This window comes from Patagioenas fasciata, chromosome 15 (assembly GCF_037038585.1).
Source record: "Patagioenas fasciata isolate bPatFas1 chromosome 15, bPatFas1.hap1, whole genome shotgun sequence".
Classification (NCBI taxonomy): Eukaryota; Metazoa; Chordata; class Aves; order Columbiformes; family Columbidae; genus Patagioenas; species Patagioenas fasciata.
Window position 1 is genome coordinate 11,609,614 of NC_092534.1, and position 20,980 is coordinate 11,630,593.

The following is a 20,980-nucleotide window of genomic DNA, read 5'->3' on the forward strand; positions in this document are numbered from 1 at the left end:
CCAATACCCCAAGTAATCCACAGCAAATGCAGCTGACAGCACTGCCAGGAGAAATAGCAGGAGCTTTTTTGGGGTTTGTTTTTTTCAAAAATCAACACCTACTCTTCAGGTAAGCACCCACCCCTGCTTTTTCAGGATACAGAAAACCAGAACTTCAGTCTGATTCACTCTTACATTTGTACAGTACATTGTGAAATCTGAAAAATTCACAGTATGCTTAACTTGGCCAGGCTAGAGAAGTCTCTCATACGGAACTTCTTGCATACTTGACATGCTGAAACATCAAAACCACCTGGGACTAATAGGTCTGGGCATATACCTGTTATTGTGTGCTGTACTATGCTGAACTTAACCCAAAGTATTCCCTTTTTTTTCCAAGAGCATTGCCCCAAAACTGAAAAGTTTCCAGCAAGTTTTGCTACGAGGTCAAACTAAGACTTAAAATAAAATGTGTCCTCTTCCTGTTTACTGGGCACAACCAAAATAAGAAACATAGGAAGTTGTACAGAAGAACTACCCAATATTTTTCACACTCATACTCTGCACAGACCCTAGTTTAAGTGTAGCGTTTCTTTGTTTTCACCTGTCCTTGAATGATCGACTTCAGCAGATGAAGAACAGCGTGTCTGGCTTCCACGGGGCGCTCGGGCTGCAGCATGTCGGCCACCACTCGCCATATGGCTTCCACCGCGTGCTGAAAGCAAACGCAGGGCTCAGGCTGGAGAACAGTTAACCTGCTTCTGGGATCTCTGATTATGTCACTGAGCTTGTCAGCTCTTAAGACAGCAAAAATACCAGTTATGGGACTGTCTTTCTGTGTTCAACTTTGCCACGCAGGAGCCCACTCCCTGCCACCTCCCAAAATAGTGATTGTGTTTGGTGCATGAGGCCATGATGAAGGATCCACATGGTAAAAACAGAGAATTTTTTCATAATGCTAGAAATTCTCAGTGCTTTCAATATACTATAGAAAGCTGTTTGAGATTTTGTAGAGTCTTGAGGACTAATACTTAATTTACCAAAAAACCTTGGGAGATGCTACCTTAGACTGTTGCTTTAAAAACCTCTAATATTCCTCAGTGAGTTATCTATTTTCTATGTTTTGAAGCACAATTTTGCAAAAATTCATGCTGAATCTTCTAGGACTTTTGCTCAAACTCCTGTATGTGTACCTCAGAGGATTATGATTATGAGCAAGAAGGAAACTTAGAATCCTTACATTTAAATGCCACAGCTAAATATGAGGTAAAGCAATACTCAACTTGATTGGGTGATTCCAGGTCTCTTCAGTATAAAACAATGTAATATTTAGACTGGTCTCGCCCTGGTGAGACCCCATCTGGAATATTGTGTCCAGTTCTGGGCCCCTCAGTTCAAGAAGGACAGGGAACTGCTGGAGAGGGTCCAGCGTAGGGCAACAAAGATGATTAAGGGAGTGGAGCATCTCCCTTATGAAGAAAGGCTGAGGGAGCTGGGGCTCTTTAGTTTGGAGAAGAGGAGACTGAGGGGTGACCTTATTAATGTTTATAAATATATAAAGGGTGAGTGCCATGAGGACGGAGTCAGGCTCTTCTCAGTGTCAAACAATGATAGGACAAGGGGCAATGGGATCAAGCTGGAACACAAGAGGTTCCACTTAAATTTGAGAAAGAACTTCTTCTCAGTGAGGGTAACAGAGCACTGGAACAGGCTACCCAGGGAGGTTGTGGAGTCTCCTTCCCTGGAGACATTCAAAGCCCGCCTGGACACCTTCCTGTGCGACCTCACCTAGGCGTTCCTGCTCCAGCAGGGGGATTGGACTGGATGATCTTTTGAGGTCCCTTCCAATCCCAAACATACTGTGATACTGTGATACTGTGATCTTCACCCAATAGGTCAGTCATTAATTATGGGAAGTTAACGAACAAGATTTTCAGGGATTTCATGCCTAGGGTTCTCTTTTCTGAGGGATGCTCTCACCCACCCGGTGACAAGCACAGATGAACCACAAGAGACACCAAATCCTGCCCTATGTGACATTTGCACCCCAATAGTGGAAGTTCTTCATTCACCCGCTTACTTCAGGGTGAACATTTGTGCAGAAACCTTCACCCAAATACAAGATGAGTTTAGGTTAAGAGCTGTTGCTTAAATTTTCATCCTTCAAATATTCACTGAACACTTTGAAACTTACCTCTTCAATTTTTTTTGTTTTTGCAACTTCACAAATTTGACCGATTGCTCGTATCCTATTACTTAATCCACATTCTATGCTTAGTTCCTGGAAAGAAATGTAGAGATAAGATGAGAGTTTATCTTACTAGAAACACTTATCCATTTCTCACATGGGATCCTGAACCACTGAAAAATGAATTACACATTTGTCCAAAATGATCTACCCATTAGTCATCACCGGAGCTTTTTGGGAATTTCTCCAAAACCATTTTTTCCATTAGCAAATCTTTTGTCAAAACTAGAACTTTCACAGAACTGGAGCCAAGCAGCTTTTCACCTCCAGGGCAGAACACCTCATTTTCTGCAGAAAAGTTACTAACTGACTGGCTGTGGTGCTCGCTCAGTTCAGGGAGAAGGGCAAAGAAAGGAGGGACGTTGAGTCCGACTCTCCAGCCTTCCAGCAGGTGAGAGCTTGGCTGCTCCAGCACAGGCGAGAAGGGATTCTGGTCTCTTTTTATGTGTTTTCCTTCCTGTGTGCCAATTATTCTGCTCACAGACTTGCTGTGCCAATTACTGGAATCTTCTTCTTTTTTTTTTTAAATTTTCAAAAAACCGTAAGGTTTTAATAAAATAGAAACAGTTTCCAGCTTGTGCTAACTGCTACCATATAAATTCCTCAAGCTCAAACTATAAAAAAAGAGCAACATATTTTGAGGAAACACCCTGTAACCCAACGCAAGACAACACTGTCCTATCAAATACCTCGAAAGTATTCAAACACTGAGTAACTAAAATGTTGTAACTTCCAAGTAGGTGAGTTTTACACCCATTTCACTAGAATATGCATGGAGACATAAGATAAAAAAGCACGACCGGAGAGGGAATGAATGTCAAAACAGACAGGAGAATGAGCAGCCCTCCTTCCGAACCTCTCAGCTCGGGTAATCCAGGCACCATCCCCACCTTTACCACGCTCAGTTCCCACACCTTGAGTATTTCTGCAGTGATGATAAACTCCGTTTGCTTGCCCTCCGATGACTTTGAACTTCCCCGGGACGTTCCCAGCCCCAGGAGATTCCTGAACTTTTCCTTCAGTCCGGAATCCTTGCTCTGAGCTTTTGCCATTGCTGACAGCAGCGCCGAGTCCCTGCAAACACAGAACAAGGTTTCTGATACGGGAGGCCCTGGGGAATCTTTAAGCACAAAAACGCTGGTAACAGCCATAAAATCACAGAATGTGCAGAAGTGGAAGGGAACCACAAGGATCACTGAGTCCAACTCCTGTCCCTGTATAGGACAACCACCCATCACAACAAGAAGCTGTCACAATGTCGCTGTTGCAAACAGTTGTGGTGTCTCGAGCTGTTTCAAATGTGGGAGAAGCTCAACGCTGAGGACGAAACAACAAGGAGCAGGTGCTGCTCCTGCCTTCAGCACCTGCATCCCGCAGCGACCTGAGGAACGGAGAGCTCGGGGTTTCCATTTTCACCATACCCCACACAGAGCCGCTGAGCTGATTTTTGAAGTATAAGCACACCCACAAACAGACTTCTCGGGGGGTGTGAGCTGAAGAACTTGTTCCCCGTCCAACAGCAACGGATAAGCAAGTAGCCAGATGTGAGGAAGGACTTACAAATCCGTGCATTCGAACATCCAAACACTGCCACAGCAAGGAGAAAGTGGGGGAGCGAGAACAAGCACACTCATTACAGCAACGGCAACATCCTTCAGAAACTGTCACCCCAATCCGCTGCTCCTCAGGAATGTGGCCCAGAGCAGGACACCCTCTCCTCGCAGCCCCTGCCCTGGGAACAAGGCTCCGCACAGCCCCGGCACCTCCAGCCATGCCCTGCGCCCCCCGGCTATGCCGCGGACACCCCACATCACGGACACCATAGCGAACCCTGGGACACGCCAGATCCTGTCCTGACACCCCAGGGGACACGGTGCTGCCCCCAGCCCGGGGGGACACGCCACGGCCCCCGGCCCAACACCACAAGGGGACACCCGGCAGCCCCCAGGCCAGGGGACACGCCACGGCCCATGACCAGCCCAATATCACCGGGGGACACAGCGAGTCCCCAGCCCCGGGGGACACACCGCAGCCCTCAACACACCCCAGGAAATCGCAGTGTCTCCCCCAGCATGTCGGGACCCTCCACAGCCGCCCCCCACCACGCCGGGACATGCCACAGCCCCCTAGGGACACCCAACGGGGGCACACCAGGGCTCCCAGCCCAACATGGCCAGAGGACACCCGATAGCCCCCGGTCCTGGGGACACACCACAGCCCACGGGACACCCCATGTGTTAGGGACATGGCAGTGTCCCCCCTAAACATATCGGAACCCCACCAAAGCCTCTCCCCCCAATCCCGGGACACGCCACTACCCCGGACAGACACCCAGCGGGGGACACCGGGGCAGCCCCACACACCCCCGGCGCACGGCAAGGCCCCGCCTCCCGCTGGGCCCCGCCAGCCCCCGCGCACCGCAGCCCGGGCAGCGCCTCCCGCCCAGCAACAGACCGAACCGGGGCGGCCGCTCCCCCAACCCCGCACTGCTGCACTCCCGCACTCCCTCACTCACCCGCCGCCCGGACCCGCCGCCCCCGGCCCGCTCCGCGCCGGCCCCGCCCACACCGGAAGTCCCGCCGCTTCCGGCTCCCGCCGCGGGGCACGCTGGGAGCGGTAGTTCGCGACGGCGCCGCCATGGCCGCGGTTGTGTCCGCCCGCAGGGGGAGCGCGGCGGCCCGGGGGCTCGGCAGGGCCGGGGGGGCGGCCGGAGGTATCGCGAGGGGGGTTATCGGTGCTTCCCGGGGCTGGGGAACACGCTTCCTGTGTGCGGCCGTCCCCGCCTCTGGCGCGGGCAGTGAGGGCCCGGCCCAGGCGGGGGACAGGGCCTCGGGGGCCTCGTCTCGGCCCCTGGGAGCAGGGCTGTGGCAGCATCGGCGGCGGTCCCGCCTGAGGCGCTGTGCGAGGGCGTGGGCATGCACCGTATCCTTAGCTGCCTCCTGTGTGTTTGGGACACGTGTCCCCTGCTCTTGTCACCTGTCCCCCAGGCGCTTCCCAGCCGTTCCCCCCCAGGGCTGGCTCCAGTGAGGGCTGCGTGGGTGTGAGGTGCCGCTGCTGGGTTGTAATTATGGAGAAGACGAGTCCAGCCCTGTCAAGGTCCCCCAGGGGTTGCTGGTGCACGGGGCTGGGCTCTGGTGGGTGACAGAGGTGGCTTTGTCCCCCACTCAGGCCTGGGAATCTCTCCCGTTTCCTGCAGCGAGCCAGGCCCGCGGCACAGCCGACATCCCGAGGCGCAGCAGGAGGAGGAAGACTGTGGCCATCGCCTACGAGCCTGGGCAGGGGGACGGTGGTGAGCAGGGGGGGCCTGAGCCCCAGAGGCTGCGCTGGGAGCCGCGAGACTGGAGGCAGCAGCTGGAGCGGATCCGCGAAATGAGGAGGAACAGAGACGCTCCTGTTGATGAGATGGGAGTTGAGAAATGTTACGACAGCAGCGCACCTCCGCAGGTAACTACACCCTGCTGCGCCTGAAAATACAGCCCTGCTTCTGCAGTCCTCTGGCCTCCCCTGTCTTCCTGTTGTCCATGGGTATGAACCACTTTGGGTGTCTACAGAACAGAAAAATAAATGCAAGGCGTATCAGGACTCTGGGCTGGGATTGGTCCCACAAGAAGTTACTGCAGAATTGTGTGTGTGAGTGAAACTGTTTGTCCTGCTAGAGGAGGAGAGGCAGCTGCTGCCTCGACAGTACCGGGCTTGTTGTCTTCGGGTAGTCCTTGTGAAATCAGAGAATCATTTTTGTTGGAAAAGACCTTCAAGATCATTAAGTCCAACCATTAACCTAACACTGCCAAGTCCACCTCTACCCCATGTCCCTGAGAACCTCATCTCCGCGTCTGTTCAACCCCTCCAGGGATGGTAACTACCACTGCCCTGGGCAGCCTGTTCCAATGCCCAACAGGCCTTTCTGAGAAGAAATTGTTCCGAAGATCCAACCTCAACCTCCCCTGGCACAACTTGAGGCCGGGGGTTATTTTCAAAGCTGTGCTGTGCTCACGTTCAGCCTGTGCTGCGTGTTAGAGACCAAGTAGCAAATGCAGCTGTGGAAGGTCCTTGTCCTCTCCTTATACTGCTGTTAGAAGAGTTTGCAGGCTGAACCACGAGTAGGAGCTGAGGCAAAATGGGATGATTTCTGGACCCTGAGAGTGTTTTGTGACAGTGTTGTCTTCTGGGGCTGGCTGGCAGGGCATGAAGCCGTGTCCCTTTTTTCTTAAAAACCTCTGTAGGAGTCCAAGGAAAGTATCCAGCAGGATGACTCTGTAATACAAGGGAAAAAACAGTACAGAGAAAAGGTGGGGGAAGCCAAGAAAAAGCTTTCCAAGCTGCTTTCATGCTCTTCAGAGCAGCACATAAGCATAGGTTGGTTTCTTCCCTTCTTGCAGCCCACTTCTAATGGGATACTGGTTGAAAGGCAGGGCCACGCTGGGGTGGCACTGTCCTCCCCAAGCCTGGGAACACAATCAAAGCCCCCAATGGCACCTCCCTGCCAGGGGACTGTTTGCAACAGTACAAAAAACAAAGCGGAGCGGGGCTGTGCTGCTGAGCCCCTGAGAGTCCTGTGCTGTATGGCAACCTGCGGGCTCTGTGAGAGGGGTCTCGCAGACACAGCTGCGCAGCTCCAGCGCGTGTGACACTGCCCGCATTGCTGGCATTGCGCTTTGGGCTCGAATCCCTGTGGAAAACAGTTCGCTTGGACTCTGGATTCAGATGGTGTCACACGCTCTGTAGCCGTGTGGGCTGGCACCAAGTGCAGCTGCAGGGCCAGGGGGACCACGGTGCACATTGTGGAAATAACTCCTCTTCCCGAGGGAAGCAGGGTTGCTTCCAAGAAAAACTGTATGTTGTAACCCTCAGCACACAGCAGTGCTCCTCACTCGATTTCCCTACATGCAGAGATCACCCTGCTTTCGCGCACTCGCAGATTTTTCTTGATGCGCCTGCAGTTTTGTAAACTTTGTCTGTCAGAGAGCTGGAGGGAGAATCGTCACCCACGTTGTCCTGGGTCAGTCCAGGTTAATTGCATCATCTCCCTCATGCTAGTGGGGTCAGAATTGCATCTGAGGGAAAAAGCAACTGAAAAACAGGAGTTGAATGTTCTGGGCTGAACCCTGTGTGACTGGGGTTTGAGCTCTGTCTCCCAGTCCCTGTCATCCTGGTTCTTTAGATTTGGTTTCCTAAGGAGTTCGCTGGAACCAGATACCCAGTTCCCACTGGACTCTGATTGGAAAGGGATGGGATTTTCCAGAGCTGCTTTAGAGCAGAACTTGCATGATTCTCTCAGAGATCTTGGTGTGTCATCTTTTCCCCAGGTGATGCGCTACCAAGTTCTGCTTTCACTGATGCTCTCCAGCCAGACCAAGGACCAGGTGACATCGGCCGCCATGCTACGCCTGAGGCAGCACGGCCTCACCATCGACAGGATTTTGCAGATGGATGATGCGACGCTTGGGCAGATGATTTACCCTGTGGGATTCTGGAGGGTGAGTGCAGGATGCAGCAGCGCCTAGTGTGCATGTAGAGGAACACTCTGCACTGACCTCTGCTCCCGTGCACTGTCTGGGACAGCTCAGAGGCCCAGGGAAGCAGCACAAGAAAGACCTTGGGGTGCTGGAGTGAGTTGAGAGAAGGGAACAGAGCTGAGGAAGGGGCTGGAGCACAGGTGTGATGGGAGCGGCTGAGGGACCTGGGGGGTTCAGCTGGAGAACAGAAGGCTGAGGGGAGACCTTCTTGCTCTCTGAATTGCCTGAAAGGAGCTTGGAGCCGGGGCGGTCGGGCTCTGCTCCCAAGGAACAAGCGACAGGATGAGAGGAAACAGCCTCAAGTTGCGCCAGGGGAGCTTTAGATTGGATATGAAGAAAAAATTGTTTATTTTCCCTGTATTGGAGGGCAACTTGGATTTCCTGCCTTTCCGTTTGGTTTTCCAGAACAAGGTAAAATACATAAAGCAGACAACGGCAATCCTGAAGCAGAAATATGGGGGTGACATACCCAGAACAGTGGAGGAGCTGGTGCAGCTGCCAGGAGTTGGGCCCAAAATGGCCCATTTGGCCATGACCATCGCCTGGGACAGTGTGTCTGGGATCGGTAGGTTGGGCTGCGTTTTCTCATTCCTTTCCTAAATCCTTCCTGATCCTTTCCCTGGGCAGAGGGGAACCATCACAGCTGGGTAAAGTGCTGATGGCATCGCTTGGGTTTAGTCACCTGCAGATGATTTGGGTGGGTGCAGGATGTGACCCTCAGTCACTCACAGCAGATGAGTTGCTGGAGGATTTAAACATGGATCCAGCTACTGTTTCTCCCCAAATCTGATAGCAGAAATCCCCTAGGGCAGTCACTCCCTCCCCTCACATGCTGGTAAGTGGTGCAAGTATTGCCTGTTCAGGGAGGCATCCCAAAAGATGTGCTCACAGAAAAATGCTTTGTAATCTCCTTGGGCGTCAAGTGAAAGAGAGGTGGGGGGGAATTTTAATTCCTGTGGCTGGATACTAGGTGACCACAGGTGCATTTGTTTATTTGCCATGTTTATTGAAGAGACTGTGTGGTGGTGGCCGTGAGGCTGTGTGCCGTAGCGCTGATCTGGGAGCGCGGCAGCGATGGGCCCGGGGCAGGTTGGCTCCTGCCCGGTGCTGCTCAGGGAGCGCAGTGGCTGTGGAGCTGCGTGTGGCAGCCGGCAGATGGGGCTGGATGATCGGCTGCCCAGACTGGGGGTGGCCTCTGGGGACAGATTAATGTTCAAAATGTACTTGCTGCTCAATGGAGGAGCCATGGGAAAGGCAGGAGTGGTGTCACCTGAGGAACAGCTGCCGCAGCCCAGGGTCAGCGCAGGTGGCAGCTCCTGCAGCCCTACTAGTGACCCTCAGTGACCAAATGTGGCTCTTGTGATAGATCCACCAGCGCTTGGGGTCTGTGCTCTCCCTGCTATGGGGGAGGGAAGTCTAGAGGGAGCCAAAGTAGCCAACTGTCTTCCAAATAATTGTGTGCTCAGTTTTGATTTAGGAGGCAAGACTTAGTCTTCCTGTTTACAGCAATTTCCTGGGTTTTGCCCAATTAGCCATAGAGACAGGTTTATCGCGGCTGATCTAACAATAATACACTTTGCATTCAGAGCTTTTTAGCTCAAAGCACTTTATAAACATTTGTTTAAGCCTCACAAACCCTCTTGTGTCAGTAGGTATTATGAAACGTGTTTTCCATCTGGGTAAACTGAGGGGCAGAGATTGCGACTTGCGTAACGTCAGCTGAAACACAGGGAGGAAGAGAAAGCGGGCCAGGCTGCCACGCCACGCCAGCCTTTGAAGGAAGGCTGGGGCAGGTTGTGTGAGCACGGTGGGAGATCTCCATCCCGGCTTGAGTTTGGAGCCAAGCTTAGGAGGAAAACAGCATGTTTGTTTGGGGAGCAATTCTTCCCTGCTGTTTCAGCAGCCTGTGTGGGGCTGGACCTGCTGTGCTGTGACTGGCAGCTCTTGGCTCTGCTCTCTCTCTGCTCAGGTGCGGCTGCCCCCACCTAAACTCTGGGCTCTCCCTTCCTAGCTGTGGACACCCACGTGCACAGGATCACAAACAGGCTCAAGTGGGTGAAGAAGGAGACCAGACACCCCGAAGAGACTCGGGTAGCGCTGGAGGACTGGCTGCCCAGGTGAGGCCGAGACCCCCAGCCCCTCACACAAGCTGCAGGGGGATGTCTGCACACAATCCTGCTCACAGCATCTTCAGTGGCTGTACTTTGGGTCTCCCCTCTGCATAGAGAACTAGTTTGCAGGTGTTTCTCCTTTCCCAGAGAGCTGCAGCAGCAGCAGCAGCTCAGCTCTTCATAGAATCATTTTGACTGGAAGAGAGCCTTAAGATTATCAAGTCCTTGGTTGTTTCTCTTGTTTATTTCCAGATGTGTCAATCACGACTAGGGCAGGCATGTGGCTGGAGGTCTCGATACCAGGCTCTTCCCTAGACAAGTCCTCCATTAGCCAGGCCCAGTGCTTTTCTGCATGGGACTTTGCTGATGCAAACGGCCACAGCAATAGCAGCCTATGGCTGGATTTTTGCCTTCACCAATGCATAATCTTCAGTACTAAATGCAGCTGACAGGTATTCTGGTGCATGTCTGCATCTGGCACATGCGTTAGCAGATGAGAATGACCACAGGCACATCATGTGTCTGTGCTGGGCTCCCCCCAGCCTAGTCTAGAGGGATCAGGAAGGGCTGGGAGGGCTGTTCTTAGCAGGAGGCTGGGACCTGCCTTCAGGCACCTCAGGGAGCCAACAGGAACCAGCAGTAGGCAAAAGGGATCCAGTTGGAAGCACGAGCTGTTCTTTAACCCCTCTGAGCAGCTGTGTTGGAACACTCATGTTTTCTTCTCGCCACAGGGATCTCTGGAGGGAGATAAACTGGCTCTTGGTGGGCTTTGGCCAGCAAACCTGCCTGCCTGTGAATCCTCGCTGCAATGAGTGCCTCAATCGAGACCTTTGCCCAGCTGCTAAGAGACACTGAGGGATCATCCGGTCTTCGTAGAGCAACAAAGCTGCTTTGGCTCGGCAGCAGCCTGGAGCTGGGCCCTGGTAAAGCTGGGCTTTGCACGGGGCTGGCTGTGTGACTGCAGGGAAACGGGGCTGCTGCAGCCTCCTCTCCAGGGAGGGAGCAGCCACTGTCAATGCTGAGCTCTCCAGAGGAAAAAGGGGCTTTCAGAGCGCAGCAGTCCTGCTGCGTCAGTGCCGAGGGCTCCAGCTCAGTGTCAGTGCCTGAGCGCGCCCCGGCTGTGCTGCCTCAGGAGCCACCAGAGAGAAACGCTTTGTCCTACATGACCTGCTGCTGTTTGTAAATACATATTTAATAAAGGTGGTGGTTTGTTTTTTGGTTTTGTTTTGTTTTTTTTTTTTCTCCACCCCCAGGTTTTCTAATATCTGTGGGACACAGAGCAGGGGGAGGAGAGCACAGGGACCTCACCAAACTGCAAGCAGGCAGCACACACTCTGCCAAGCTGCTGCTCAACCCAGGAAGCAAGGGCCTGTTACAATAAGGGGTGATGGTTTTAATTTAAAAGAGGGAAGATTCAGGCTGGACATGAAGAAATTTTTGCCCCCTGCAGGTGGTGAGAGCCTGGCCCAGGTTGGCCAGAGAGGTGGTGGATGAACCATCCCTGGAGACATCCCAGGCCAGGCTGGACAGGGCTCTGAGCAACCTGAGCTGGTGAAGATGTCTCTGCTCATGGCAGGGGTGGCACTGGGGGAGCTGGGAAGGTCCCTTCAACACACACTGCTCTGTGATTCTATGAGGAATACGCTACAGCTAAAGGCTTCATGAGCAGGATGAGAAGAGACCAGTACCTAGACAAGTGACCTTTGGATCCTGGTAGCAGAAGAGCAAGGGGGATGCAGAGCCAGGGGGTGGGAGACGAGGCAGCATCACACTCAGTTTGGTGTGCACCAGCAAGGGTTACAGCTGCCACAGGAGCCTCAGAGGGGACACCAGCACCTCCTGCATTTTGTTCTTCAAAGAAAGGGCAGCGCTTACTTCATTGTAGGGCTTCAAAGGAATAATTCCAGCTACTCTTTAAACAGGCAAGGGAGGAAGCGAAGTTTATAATGTGTGAAAGAAGGCTGTAATTCCACTCCGAGTTCCCTACCGAACAGATGAGGAACAAGCAAGTAAGTACTCAGTACATGGGAAACCAAGTTTATTACTGATATTACAGTGTACATTATATTTTTACAATGCAGCTGATAGCCTTATACTGTATTGATTTTTTTTTTCCAAGTTAAATGTACAGGAACTGAATAATTACTACTGAGCTACAAGATGTCAGAAATACGATAAGTGCTTTAACCAGGAGCAGTTTCCATGGACTAAGCAGAGATTAAGATTAAAAAAAAAAAAAAAAAATCTTATCAGTATGGAGTTGCACACCTGATTTCTTTTGATCTGCATTCAAAACTACATGTACTTTCCCCCTCCCTCAACTACAGTGGTCCAGTCTTGTATGAGAGATGTGGTATTTACAATATATCTTTGCTCTCTGACATGCATCGGAGAGCACAAAGTTTGGGTCAGCGATACAGGGAACGCTCTGCCCCGTACACACCGGGGCACTGCCTGAGCTTTGGTTATGTGGGCACGGGAAGCAACGTGCATACCAGGGAAAAAAAATAAGGGCTCCTTCAAAAGATTACCGATTTATAGAAGCAAATATTTGGGGGATCAAAAAGAGAGCAGGTAATCGTCTTTGAAGTGGGGTAGGGAAGAGTGCTGGGGGGAGGCAAATGTCTCCACATCCTGAGCCATCATCCCCCCGCCAGTCCTGTCACCTATAGCCCAACACCTGCACCGCTTCCTCTCCTAAGTCATTATTTTCAACCTGTTCAGCCCATCAACATTCCTAAAAGAGACCTTTCCTAAAAGAGAACTCATCTTCACTGTGACGCTGTCCACGCTGTCCTGCCCGCCAGCCAACAGCCACAGAGGAGCCAAATGTCCCAGCTCCGCACACCGACCCACTACCCAGGACAGCAGTCCAGGTTCTAAGGCACCGTTTAGCTCAATACTCAGGAAATACACCCAGAGCCATTCCAATATCCACAGCACTGACCAACCCAAAGGCTGGTAACACAGTAGTGCTGGAGTTAACACACAACAAAATCCCAGCACTGTGTTTTAAAATGCTCATTGACATCCAAGCGATTGCTGCCATTTGCTTTCAGCTGGGGAAAGTGGTTTCGTACTTGCCCATCCTGCTGTGCCTGGTCCCCTCCTGCTGCTGCCGGGGCGTTTGAGCTGAAATCCCAGGCAGGGACAGGCTTGTAGAACACCTCTGCAACCTCTTAATCATCTGCCCACATTTACAGCCAAAGGCAAGTAATAAAGAGCTTAAATGGGCTTAATTTGTAATGCTGTAAAGATCCATTTTTGAGGCTCTAATCCCATGAGCAGGGTGTTTCCAAAGGAGGCCATGGAAAGGCAAAGCATCACCCACCCCATCACATGCAGCCAGCCCCACGGAGACCCCGCGGCTTCAGAAGACACGCTCCTGACATGGAGACGGCAACTGGGTCATGCTCAGGGGCTGGAGGCAGCAAACACAGCCCAGTAAGAACAGAAATAAAGGACACGGATCCTGTTCCAGCATCCAGGGCCCTGCCACTCCTGCCTTTCCCCCCAGCTCAGCGCTGCATCGACAGTTTTGTTTTTAAATCCTGCCCTCTCCACTCCGCAGAGCTGTCAGGGATGAAAAAGGGGCTTTTATTGCCAGGGCAGAAGTCGCTGGTGGGGAGGGAGGTTCCTAAATTAACTGGAAACATATGAGACTTCATTAAAAAAACAAAAACTTTTCATTTCAATAGCAAAAGCCAACGAGAGCGATTTACAGCCACTGTCCATTTTCCCATTGTGTGAGTAGTTAACGTGCAGACTGGGTGGCGGGGAGGTGTCCTCAGGGACACCTCACCCTGCGGGGGCACAGAGCATCCCATGGGGCTCAGCCTGGGACACCCACAAAACCAAACCAAACACCCTACATTAAAAACAAAAAGTAGTAGAAGCCTAAATGCTGCAGGTAAGAAACAAGAGTTAAACTCTTCCAGTCCTTTCTCACAGGAACAGGGGACAGTGGGCGGCCAGAGCCAGGCTGAAAAGCAAGCGAGAAAAGGAGCTTTGGTCACATTTGTCTTATGAGAATCGCTGGTGAGTAACAATAACAATAATAAAAAAAATTAAAAAAAAAAAAAGACTTTAAAATACGCCTTGTAGAAGCAACCAGTGAAGAGCAGAGCACAAAGCATCTCACATGGACACAGGGCGTAGGCACCTCCAAAATGTCCGAGCCGGGGCGGGGGCAGGTGAGCGGCGGCTGGAGCCACCGGCGAGGCTCAGAAATTGCTGAAAATCTCACGCTTCTTGTTCCAGTCCATCTGCGGAGCTCGCTTCTTCACCCGCTTGGCCCGCACCTTCTCCTTGGCCTCGGCGGCCGTGGGGCTCAGGCTCAGCCCGCTCTCCTCAAACGGGTCCTTCTTCTCCACATCTCCATCCTGCGGGGACAAGGGAGGGGAGATGTCAGCCCTGGCCAGGGGGTCCCGCAGCGTCTCACCCCCCACAGCCCCAGCAGAGGTGTTTCCTCCAGTGTGCACGATCAGCAAACACACAGGGGTTTGTTGGGTTTTTGTGGGGTTTTTTTGTGGGTTTATGTTGTTCGGGTTTTGTTTGGGTTTTTTTGAGCAGAAGGTCAAAGTCCCTCCCTTGTGCCGTGTCTGTGGTTTCACTGGCGGCAGCAGCATCTGCGTGCCCACAGAATTAATTACTACATTGCATTTTGTGGTTGGTTTTGTTTTGTTTCCCCCTCCTCTTTTTTCCCCCCCCGCCTCTCCTGAAGAATGTTTGGTTGCCTCAGCTGGAAGTGGAAAAGCAGAAACACAAGCTGCTGCCCAAGGGAAAACAAGCTGCTCTGTTGGGAAACTGAAAAATAAGCCCCTGGTGCGGGTGGAAAACAAGGATGAGGGAACGGGGTGAGCCTTGGGGACCACAGAGGAGTGCAGTGAGACCCCCCCACGTTCACCTGCCTGGGCACCCATCTGCCCCTGGAGCACCTGAGGTGGGGACAGGGGTGCATGCGAGGGCAGCAGCTCCTGCCTGTGTCCCCATGGCCAGTGCGGGCACCATCACACACCAGTCAAGGCAGCATTTGCTTTGGCAACTGTATTGAATCATGAACAATTCAGGTTGGGAGGGACCTTCCCAGCTCCCCCAGTGCCACCCCTGCCATAAGCAGGGACATCTTCACCAGCTCAGGTTGCTCAGAGCCCCGTCCAGCCTGGCCTGGGATGTCTCCAGGGATGGTTCATCCACCACCTCTCTGGGAACCTGGGCCAGGCTCTCACCACCCTCAGGGGCAACAATTTCTTCCTCATGTCTGGTCTGAATCTCCCTCCTTTAATTTAAAACCATCACCCCTTGTCCTGTCACAACAGGCATTGCTCTAAAATCTGTCCCCATCTTTCTTATTGGCCCCTTTTAAGTCTGGAAAGCCGCAATAAGGTCTCCCGGAGCCTTCTCTTCTCCAGGCTGAACACCCCAACTCTCAGCTGTCCGCCCAGCAGAGCTGTTCCAGCCCTCTGATCATCTTGGTGGCTCCTCTGGCCCCTCTCCAACATACACAATCACAGAACAGAATCAAGCCCTTCAGTTTAAGGGAACATTTTAGAGCCTGCCTGCTCACACTGCCGCCCTAGCACACAGGCGAAACTCCAAAATAATGATTGCACAAGCCCTGCTGATAACCGTGGGCAGGTCCTCCACCAGTGCCATGAGATAATGGCTCCAGCTTTGCTCTGGCTTACGAATAAATGCAAACTGCACGGGGTGGTGGCTTGAGCAAACAGACCAGGCTCAAAGCTGGGAGGCAGAGCCACAGGCAACCCCCACATCAGCCCTGGTTTCCCATGCAGAGGTGGGACAGGGATCTCTGAACAGCTAAACTATCACCCCACGGGAGGAACTGCTGCACTCGAGCACCGGGACACAGCCAGGTTTTCCCAAGGCAGCAGCCATCGGTTCGGGACACGCATTATTTAATGCTCAGGGAGAACGGGAGATGTCGGACTGCAGGCGTTTGGCCATGGCCCTCGGACACAGCTGGTGGCCGAGATGCTTTAGTGGCTCAGGGGGCTCAGAAGAGGCTGTGGGGACACTCGCTGCTGTCAGCCATCCCAGGGCAGGGGACAGCACAAGCACAAGAACTGGCAGAGACCTCCCAGAGGTCTTGCAGTTTTAGCAGAGCCTCATGCTAAAGATAATTTTGAGCACTTTAGAAATCCCCTACTTATTATTTTAAGAAAAACAAACCTGCTAAATTAGTACCACCAAGAGGATACCAGCCTATGCCTTGTGTTTACTTTTGGTTGCTCATTCACCTTGCACAGCGAGATCTGCGGCGTTCAGCCCGGCTTCACTACAGCAACAGCCCCAGTCCTGCAGGTCACCACATCCACACCCCTCCAGACACCCTGATCAATTCACTGTGCTCCAAGCTAAAAGCCATTTTTTTTGTTGTTTGTTTTGCTTTTGTTTTTTAATTTTAGCCTGCCTTGTTTCTGTTAGCAGCACTCAAAGCTCACAGCTCTGCTCCTCCTGCCCTTCCAGCCTCACCTCTTGCCCTGGAGCTCGTCAGTATAATTACACTTAAGGTCCAAAACTCTTGAAGACATCTTTTTGTCTTACACCTCTCCTTTCACACTATTCAAGCACGAGTCACCACCCAACAAAGCACCAATTCACTTGCTGCCCTTACCCCTGCACATCTGCAGGGATGACAAAATCTCTGGATTTTGCTTGCTGGGTAGATACGAGTGTACCCAAGTCTGCGAGACGAAACTGGAAATGCACTGAAAAGCGTTGTGCACAGCAACATAAGACAAGCATGCAAAAGGGAGGGGGAAAGTTTGAGGTTTTACCTCTGATTCCTTCCCAGGACTTTGAAGGTCACTGTGAGATGAAGATGTGGATCCTCCGTTCAGCTGGTAGAAATTAAAATGTTAATCCAGGTTGCACAAAGACAGACCCCAGCACCAGGTCCCCATTCTGCCAAGGGGCAGCCACTGTCCTCCCCCCATCCCTGGGGCCAGCAGTTAAATGAGGCTGAAACCAGCAGGCCCTGGGGACACGATGAGCATCCCTCTGCTCTGCAGGCTGGCATGTCACCCCAACAGGTCCCACATGATGGGTGGGAGACATGGAAAGTCAGTGCAGGAGCCTGGCCCCCCAATCCCTCCAACACATTCCCCTAAGCGGGGCCAACCTGGGATGCTGCCCGGCCCCCCAGCCATCACGCATTGAGGACTCACCTGAGTCTGCACGGATCCATTTGTCAGGGGCTGAGGTACCACACCTGCAAACCACAAACAGAAAACACACGGTAAATACACTCGGGGGGCTGCTGGGCTCAGTGTCCCTCAGCATCAGCCACCCCCATCAGCTCCGGGTGTCTCATCCCGACTCTGTGTTCTGCAAAATCCCATCCGTCCCCCTTGTGCCCTTCTGCAACCAAATCCTTTCCAATTCCCCCGACTTCACTTCATTTCACCCAGTTTTCATCAGAAAAAAAAAAAAAAAAACACCTTCCAGGAAAGGGACCAAGTAAATTCCTTCCATGAGCACTAAATTCAGCACACTCCCTTTGTTTTTTACTAAGTAATTTTTCTTCAGAAGCTCTTTAATCAGAAATTTCAGACAACACCACAATGTCCTTCACCAAAACCAGCATCTTGAAGGCATCACAACACCCTGTGGCAAACCAACCACTCCTCAGGTACCCTGGCTTTTTTTTCCCCCCTCACTTCCAACAACTTGCACTAATAGTATTCCACACAATAGCAAATTTCATGCAGATGCGCTGCTAGTCACCACAACCAAGGCATTGCTAAGGCATTACCATGTCCCGGAGTTAACAGATGTGCTAATTTGTGGCAGAATTAATAACTGAATTATGCCGAGCATAAATGAAAGCTTCTCAGGGCAAAGCCCTCGCTGAGCACGTCTCCAGCAGAAAATGATGTGGATGCACATTGCTGCATAACCCGAAATCCAGCGAAGTAAGAGCAGCGCACAGCACCAAATGCTATTGGCAATTACAGAAACACGGGGCTAATTGCAGAGCACCAAAGCCACTGTTGCCCCGCACCACGTGCGGGCTCAGCTGCCTTAGGGATTCCTTGTGCAGACCAAGGCGCCTTTGCATTTAAAATAAATCCAAACCGTCGGTTTGAGAGCGTGCTGGTGAAAAAGCCGCTGTTGTGGTGTTGAGTAGTTTATCATATTGAATGTCAGACTCGTGTTTACAGTTTGATAAGCTCTGAGCAGTGGTCATCAGAAGTCAGCTCATAGCACGACACTAAATTCTCTGGTATCGTAAAAAGCTAAAAGATAACGTTATTTAAATGAGAATCGAGATTCAAATAACAAACATTATTAATAAAGTGGAACTAGACTTTAATTTCAAAGTTTGGAAATTTGGCATGTCTGGAAATATGAAAATATTTAATCCACCTCTTAATCCGCTCCGAATCTTAATCCTGCTCTTAAAATACACTCATTGTCGAAAAGGTGAAGGTGCTTAGGATCAGCTGTAAGGCTTCGACATAGCTTGAGGTGAAAGCAGTTGGATTAAAGACCACAATTATTATTTCCTCTTATCCTGCAAAGAACAGAATTTCCCAGAGCACTTTGTCACCAACACATGGACTGTCACCAGCCAGGCAGAGCCCATTCTCAATCCCTGGTGGATGCATCGAGCTGCAGAGCCAGGGCAGGGGCTCAACCACCCCCCACGTGTCCATGTCCCCAGCCGTGTCCTCACCCCGGGTACAAGGGCTCCTTTCTGCCCAGTGACAGCTCTCGCCCCAGCTCCTCCTCAAACCCATGCAGAGGATCTGACACTGTTTTTGCCCCGTGCACTTCTCCGCATTGTTCCACCCATTTCTTTGGACAAATCTCCCCATTAAGCATCCAAGAGAGCCCATCGGATAAGGCACAGTTGTGTGGGGACACAGAGCTCCCTGTTGAGCCAGGGGGAGCTGGGGAGCTTCCCGCTCCCTCCCCATCCCAGAGACACAGCACAACAGGTTGCAGAGCGGATGGGCAGCTTTTGCTGCCAGGTTTCAACATAAAGAAAACACTTCTTGCAGCAGCCACCCCTGTGATCGCTGCGGCATGAAACCCTCCCACCGAGCACACACAGCGTGGACTCCTGTGCTTCTTGAGGCTTTCACCGGAGCAAAGAGTATTAATGTTCTCCCTCCCAACACCCCAGCTCTGCTCCCCCAGCCTCTGTGGGTGCTCCTGCTCTGACACCAGACACTCCATCTTCCAGGGTGTGGGTGCTGCAGCCGAAAAAGCAGGGCAGCCTGAGGAACAGCCATCAATTCAGCTTCCCAGACCCCACCAGACAATCAGTCCCATGCAAGCATCCCTCACTGAGCAGCCAGCCCCCCAAATCCCACCCTGCTTTGTCTCAGCCACTTCACAGCAGCAAGTTCCCAAGTTAATTATTCACTACATCAAAATAACAAATTGGGGTTTGTCTAGATTAGGAAGTATTCTCAGTATTTATAAATAGCTGGGTGGTGCTCAGGAAACCACTGAGGGATGAGACAAGGGAAACGTGACTCTCCCTCACTTCTGGAATCCCACCCATGACACGGTGACTCACAGGAACAGGGTCACCCCAGGAAAGCAAGGTCTCACCTTTGGTGTGGTCCTCTGTGGGGGTCACCCCCAGCTTCTTGAAGTACTCATCTGTTTCGGGGTCCACCACCAGCAGCCTGGCTTCATTCTCCTGGGATTTGATGTGGGACACCACCTCCGAGTGCCGCAGCCCTTCCACATTTATCCCGTTCACCTGCAAAGCGACGGCATCAGCACCCAAGCCCGCGCCTCCCGCAGCGGAGATGCTGCTCCCAGCTCACGCACCCCCAGAGCAGCCTCCTTGTTCCCTAAGGGATGTGATTTTCCTTTTTTAATTTCTGTTGGAATCATAGGAAGGCTACAGGCTTTTTCCTCCCCACAGCTGCCTGGTTCCTCTGTCAGAGCATCCTTGGTGTTAGCGCCCACCTCCACCTCTGCCCATATCCTGTCAGGAACCACAGCCCCCAACTCCACCACCACCTCACCCACCCTGGTCCTGCCCACACACCCCAGCTGCTCTCTGCAATGATTTTAAACCCAGCCTTCACCTGGGATACGTCCCAGGTATCTTAGGTTGCCTACAGAGTACAGCCATGGGCAGGGGGCTGGTACCATCAGTGCATCCGGCTCCCTGGCCCTGCAGCATCACCACATCATCGTTCATCCCTCTGAGATGGAAAAACACAGATTTCACATGTTCCCATCAGGCAAGTTGTTGTGACTGCTGCACGGATTCGTTTTTCCCTTCCCTGCATGCGAGCAGGGACCTACCAGGGAACATGATCCTCTGCTCCTGATTGTTCCCTGCAGTGAGGGGCCAATTGTGATTTCGAGGCATTGTTCGGGTGGGGAATGAATCACCCTTTGTCCTGTGGGGAAGGTCTCCGCACCGCCCGGCTCCTCACTGCTGGACCCGCTTTTATGCCATAAATTCTTTTCCACGCTCCAGCCTGTCTCCAGCAAAGCCCAACCCACCCTTCACTGCCCATCCTGCCTTTGGCACCCGAAGGTGCCTGCCCAGGGGAAGACAGAGAGATGTGGTAATTCAGCCAGGCCAACGCCAAAACTTTGGGTTCCCCTTTGTGTTTGGGATCCCCAAACATAAACCTGGGACAGAAGCAGGTCCTGAGGGCCAGGACACAGCTGGAATGGCTGGGATGGAACAGGAACCCCCTCCCCAGGCTTTGGCAACCTCAGTTGCTGGCTTGTAACCCCAATCTGTCCCAAGCAGCACCCTCCTGCCACTCCAGGTCACCACGATTCATGCCCAGGGCTGCTCCCCCTCACCCCAGCACCCCCAGCCTGCCCAGACATCAAATATTTATCAAACCCCCAGAGAACGGGCAGGGAGGGGATCGTGTTTCTGAGCTCACCATCTCACCCCTCACCGCTTTGTGTGTGCCAGGCGCTCTGCCAAGCGCCCATCAATAAATAACACACCCCTCACCATGACACCGCGCTGCCGGGAGCCGCCAGCATCCCACTCCCCGCTCTGCTCCCAGCATTAAACTTTCAGGTGCTTGGGAAGCAGCAGCAGCTCCCACAGGGCTGGAAAGCAGGCGATAGCTTTCATGTTCATGACTCCTTAAGAGTGTTTT

At 52.3% G+C, this 20,980-nt stretch overlaps 3 protein-coding genes across 12 annotated transcripts in view; 1 reads left to right on the plus strand and 2 right to left on the minus strand.

Annotated features, from left to right (window-relative positions):
• The window catches only part of TSC2 (TSC complex subunit 2), a 33,758-nt gene extending 28,974 nt beyond the window's left edge, over positions 1-4,784 (minus strand). For 5 of the 9 annotated variants that reach the window (XM_065850991.2, XM_065850990.2, XM_065850989.2 and 2 more), the window contains exons 1-4: positions 4,743-4,784; positions 3,142-3,301; positions 2,174-2,260; positions 584-694 (exon numbers count right to left, since the gene is read on the minus strand). In XM_065850991.2, the coding sequence (XP_065707063.1) occupies positions 584-694; positions 2,174-2,260; positions 3,142-3,279 (336 nt within the window). In that variant the 5' untranslated portion in view covers positions 3,280-3,301; positions 4,743-4,784. Of the gene's footprint in view, positions 1-583; positions 719-2,173; positions 2,261-3,141; positions 3,302-4,742 lie in introns of all 9 variants that reach the window. The other 4 variants (XM_071815069.1, XM_071815067.1, XM_071815068.1 and 1 more) reach the window with 1 other exon arrangement.
• Positions 4,785-4,855: 71 nt separating this feature from the next.
• Positions 4,856-11,067, plus strand: NTHL1 (nth like DNA glycosylase 1). 2 transcript variants are annotated; one of them, XM_065850726.2, is made up of 6 exons: positions 4,856-4,940; positions 5,424-5,671; positions 7,534-7,704; positions 8,149-8,308; positions 9,755-9,860; positions 10,586-11,067. In XM_065850726.2, the coding sequence occupies exons 1-6, from the start codon at positions 4,865-4,867 to the stop codon at positions 10,707-10,709; spliced, it is 885 nt and encodes a 294-aa protein (XP_065706798.2). In that variant the 5' UTR covers positions 4,856-4,864; the 3' UTR covers positions 10,710-11,067. The 2 variants fall into 2 exon arrangements, with proteins under 2 accessions (XP_065706798.2, XP_065706799.2); XM_065850727.2 differs by lacking the exon at positions 4,856-4,940 and adding an exon at positions 5,018-5,323.
• Positions 11,068-11,868: 801 nt separating this feature from the next.
• Positions 11,869-20,980, minus strand: part of NHERF2 (NHERF family PDZ scaffold protein 2) — a 33,993-nt gene continuing 24,881 nt past the window's right edge. Inside the window, exons 4-7 of the mRNA XM_065850657.2 lie at positions 19,443-19,596; positions 17,045-17,088; positions 16,655-16,717; positions 11,869-14,236 (exon numbers count right to left, since the gene is read on the minus strand). Of these exons, the coding sequence (XP_065706729.1) occupies positions 14,078-14,236; positions 16,655-16,717; positions 17,045-17,088; positions 19,443-19,596 (420 nt within the window). The 3' untranslated portion in view covers positions 11,869-14,077. The remainder of the gene's footprint in view (positions 14,237-16,654; positions 16,718-17,044; positions 17,089-19,442; positions 19,597-20,980) is intronic.

Coding starts and splice junctions, on each gene's coding strand:
- NTHL1 (XM_065850726.2), top strand. CDS start 4,865: ATGGCCGCGGTTGTGTCCGCCCGCAGGGGGAGCGCGGCGGCCCGGGGG. Junction 4,941..5,423: donor GGCCGGGGGGGCGGCCGGAG/GTATCGCGAGGG, acceptor CGTTTCCTGCAG/CGAGCCAGGCCCGCGGCACA. Junction 5,672..7,533: donor ACAGCAGCGCACCTCCGCAG/GTAACTACACCC, acceptor TCTTTTCCCCAG/GTGATGCGCTACCAAGTTCT.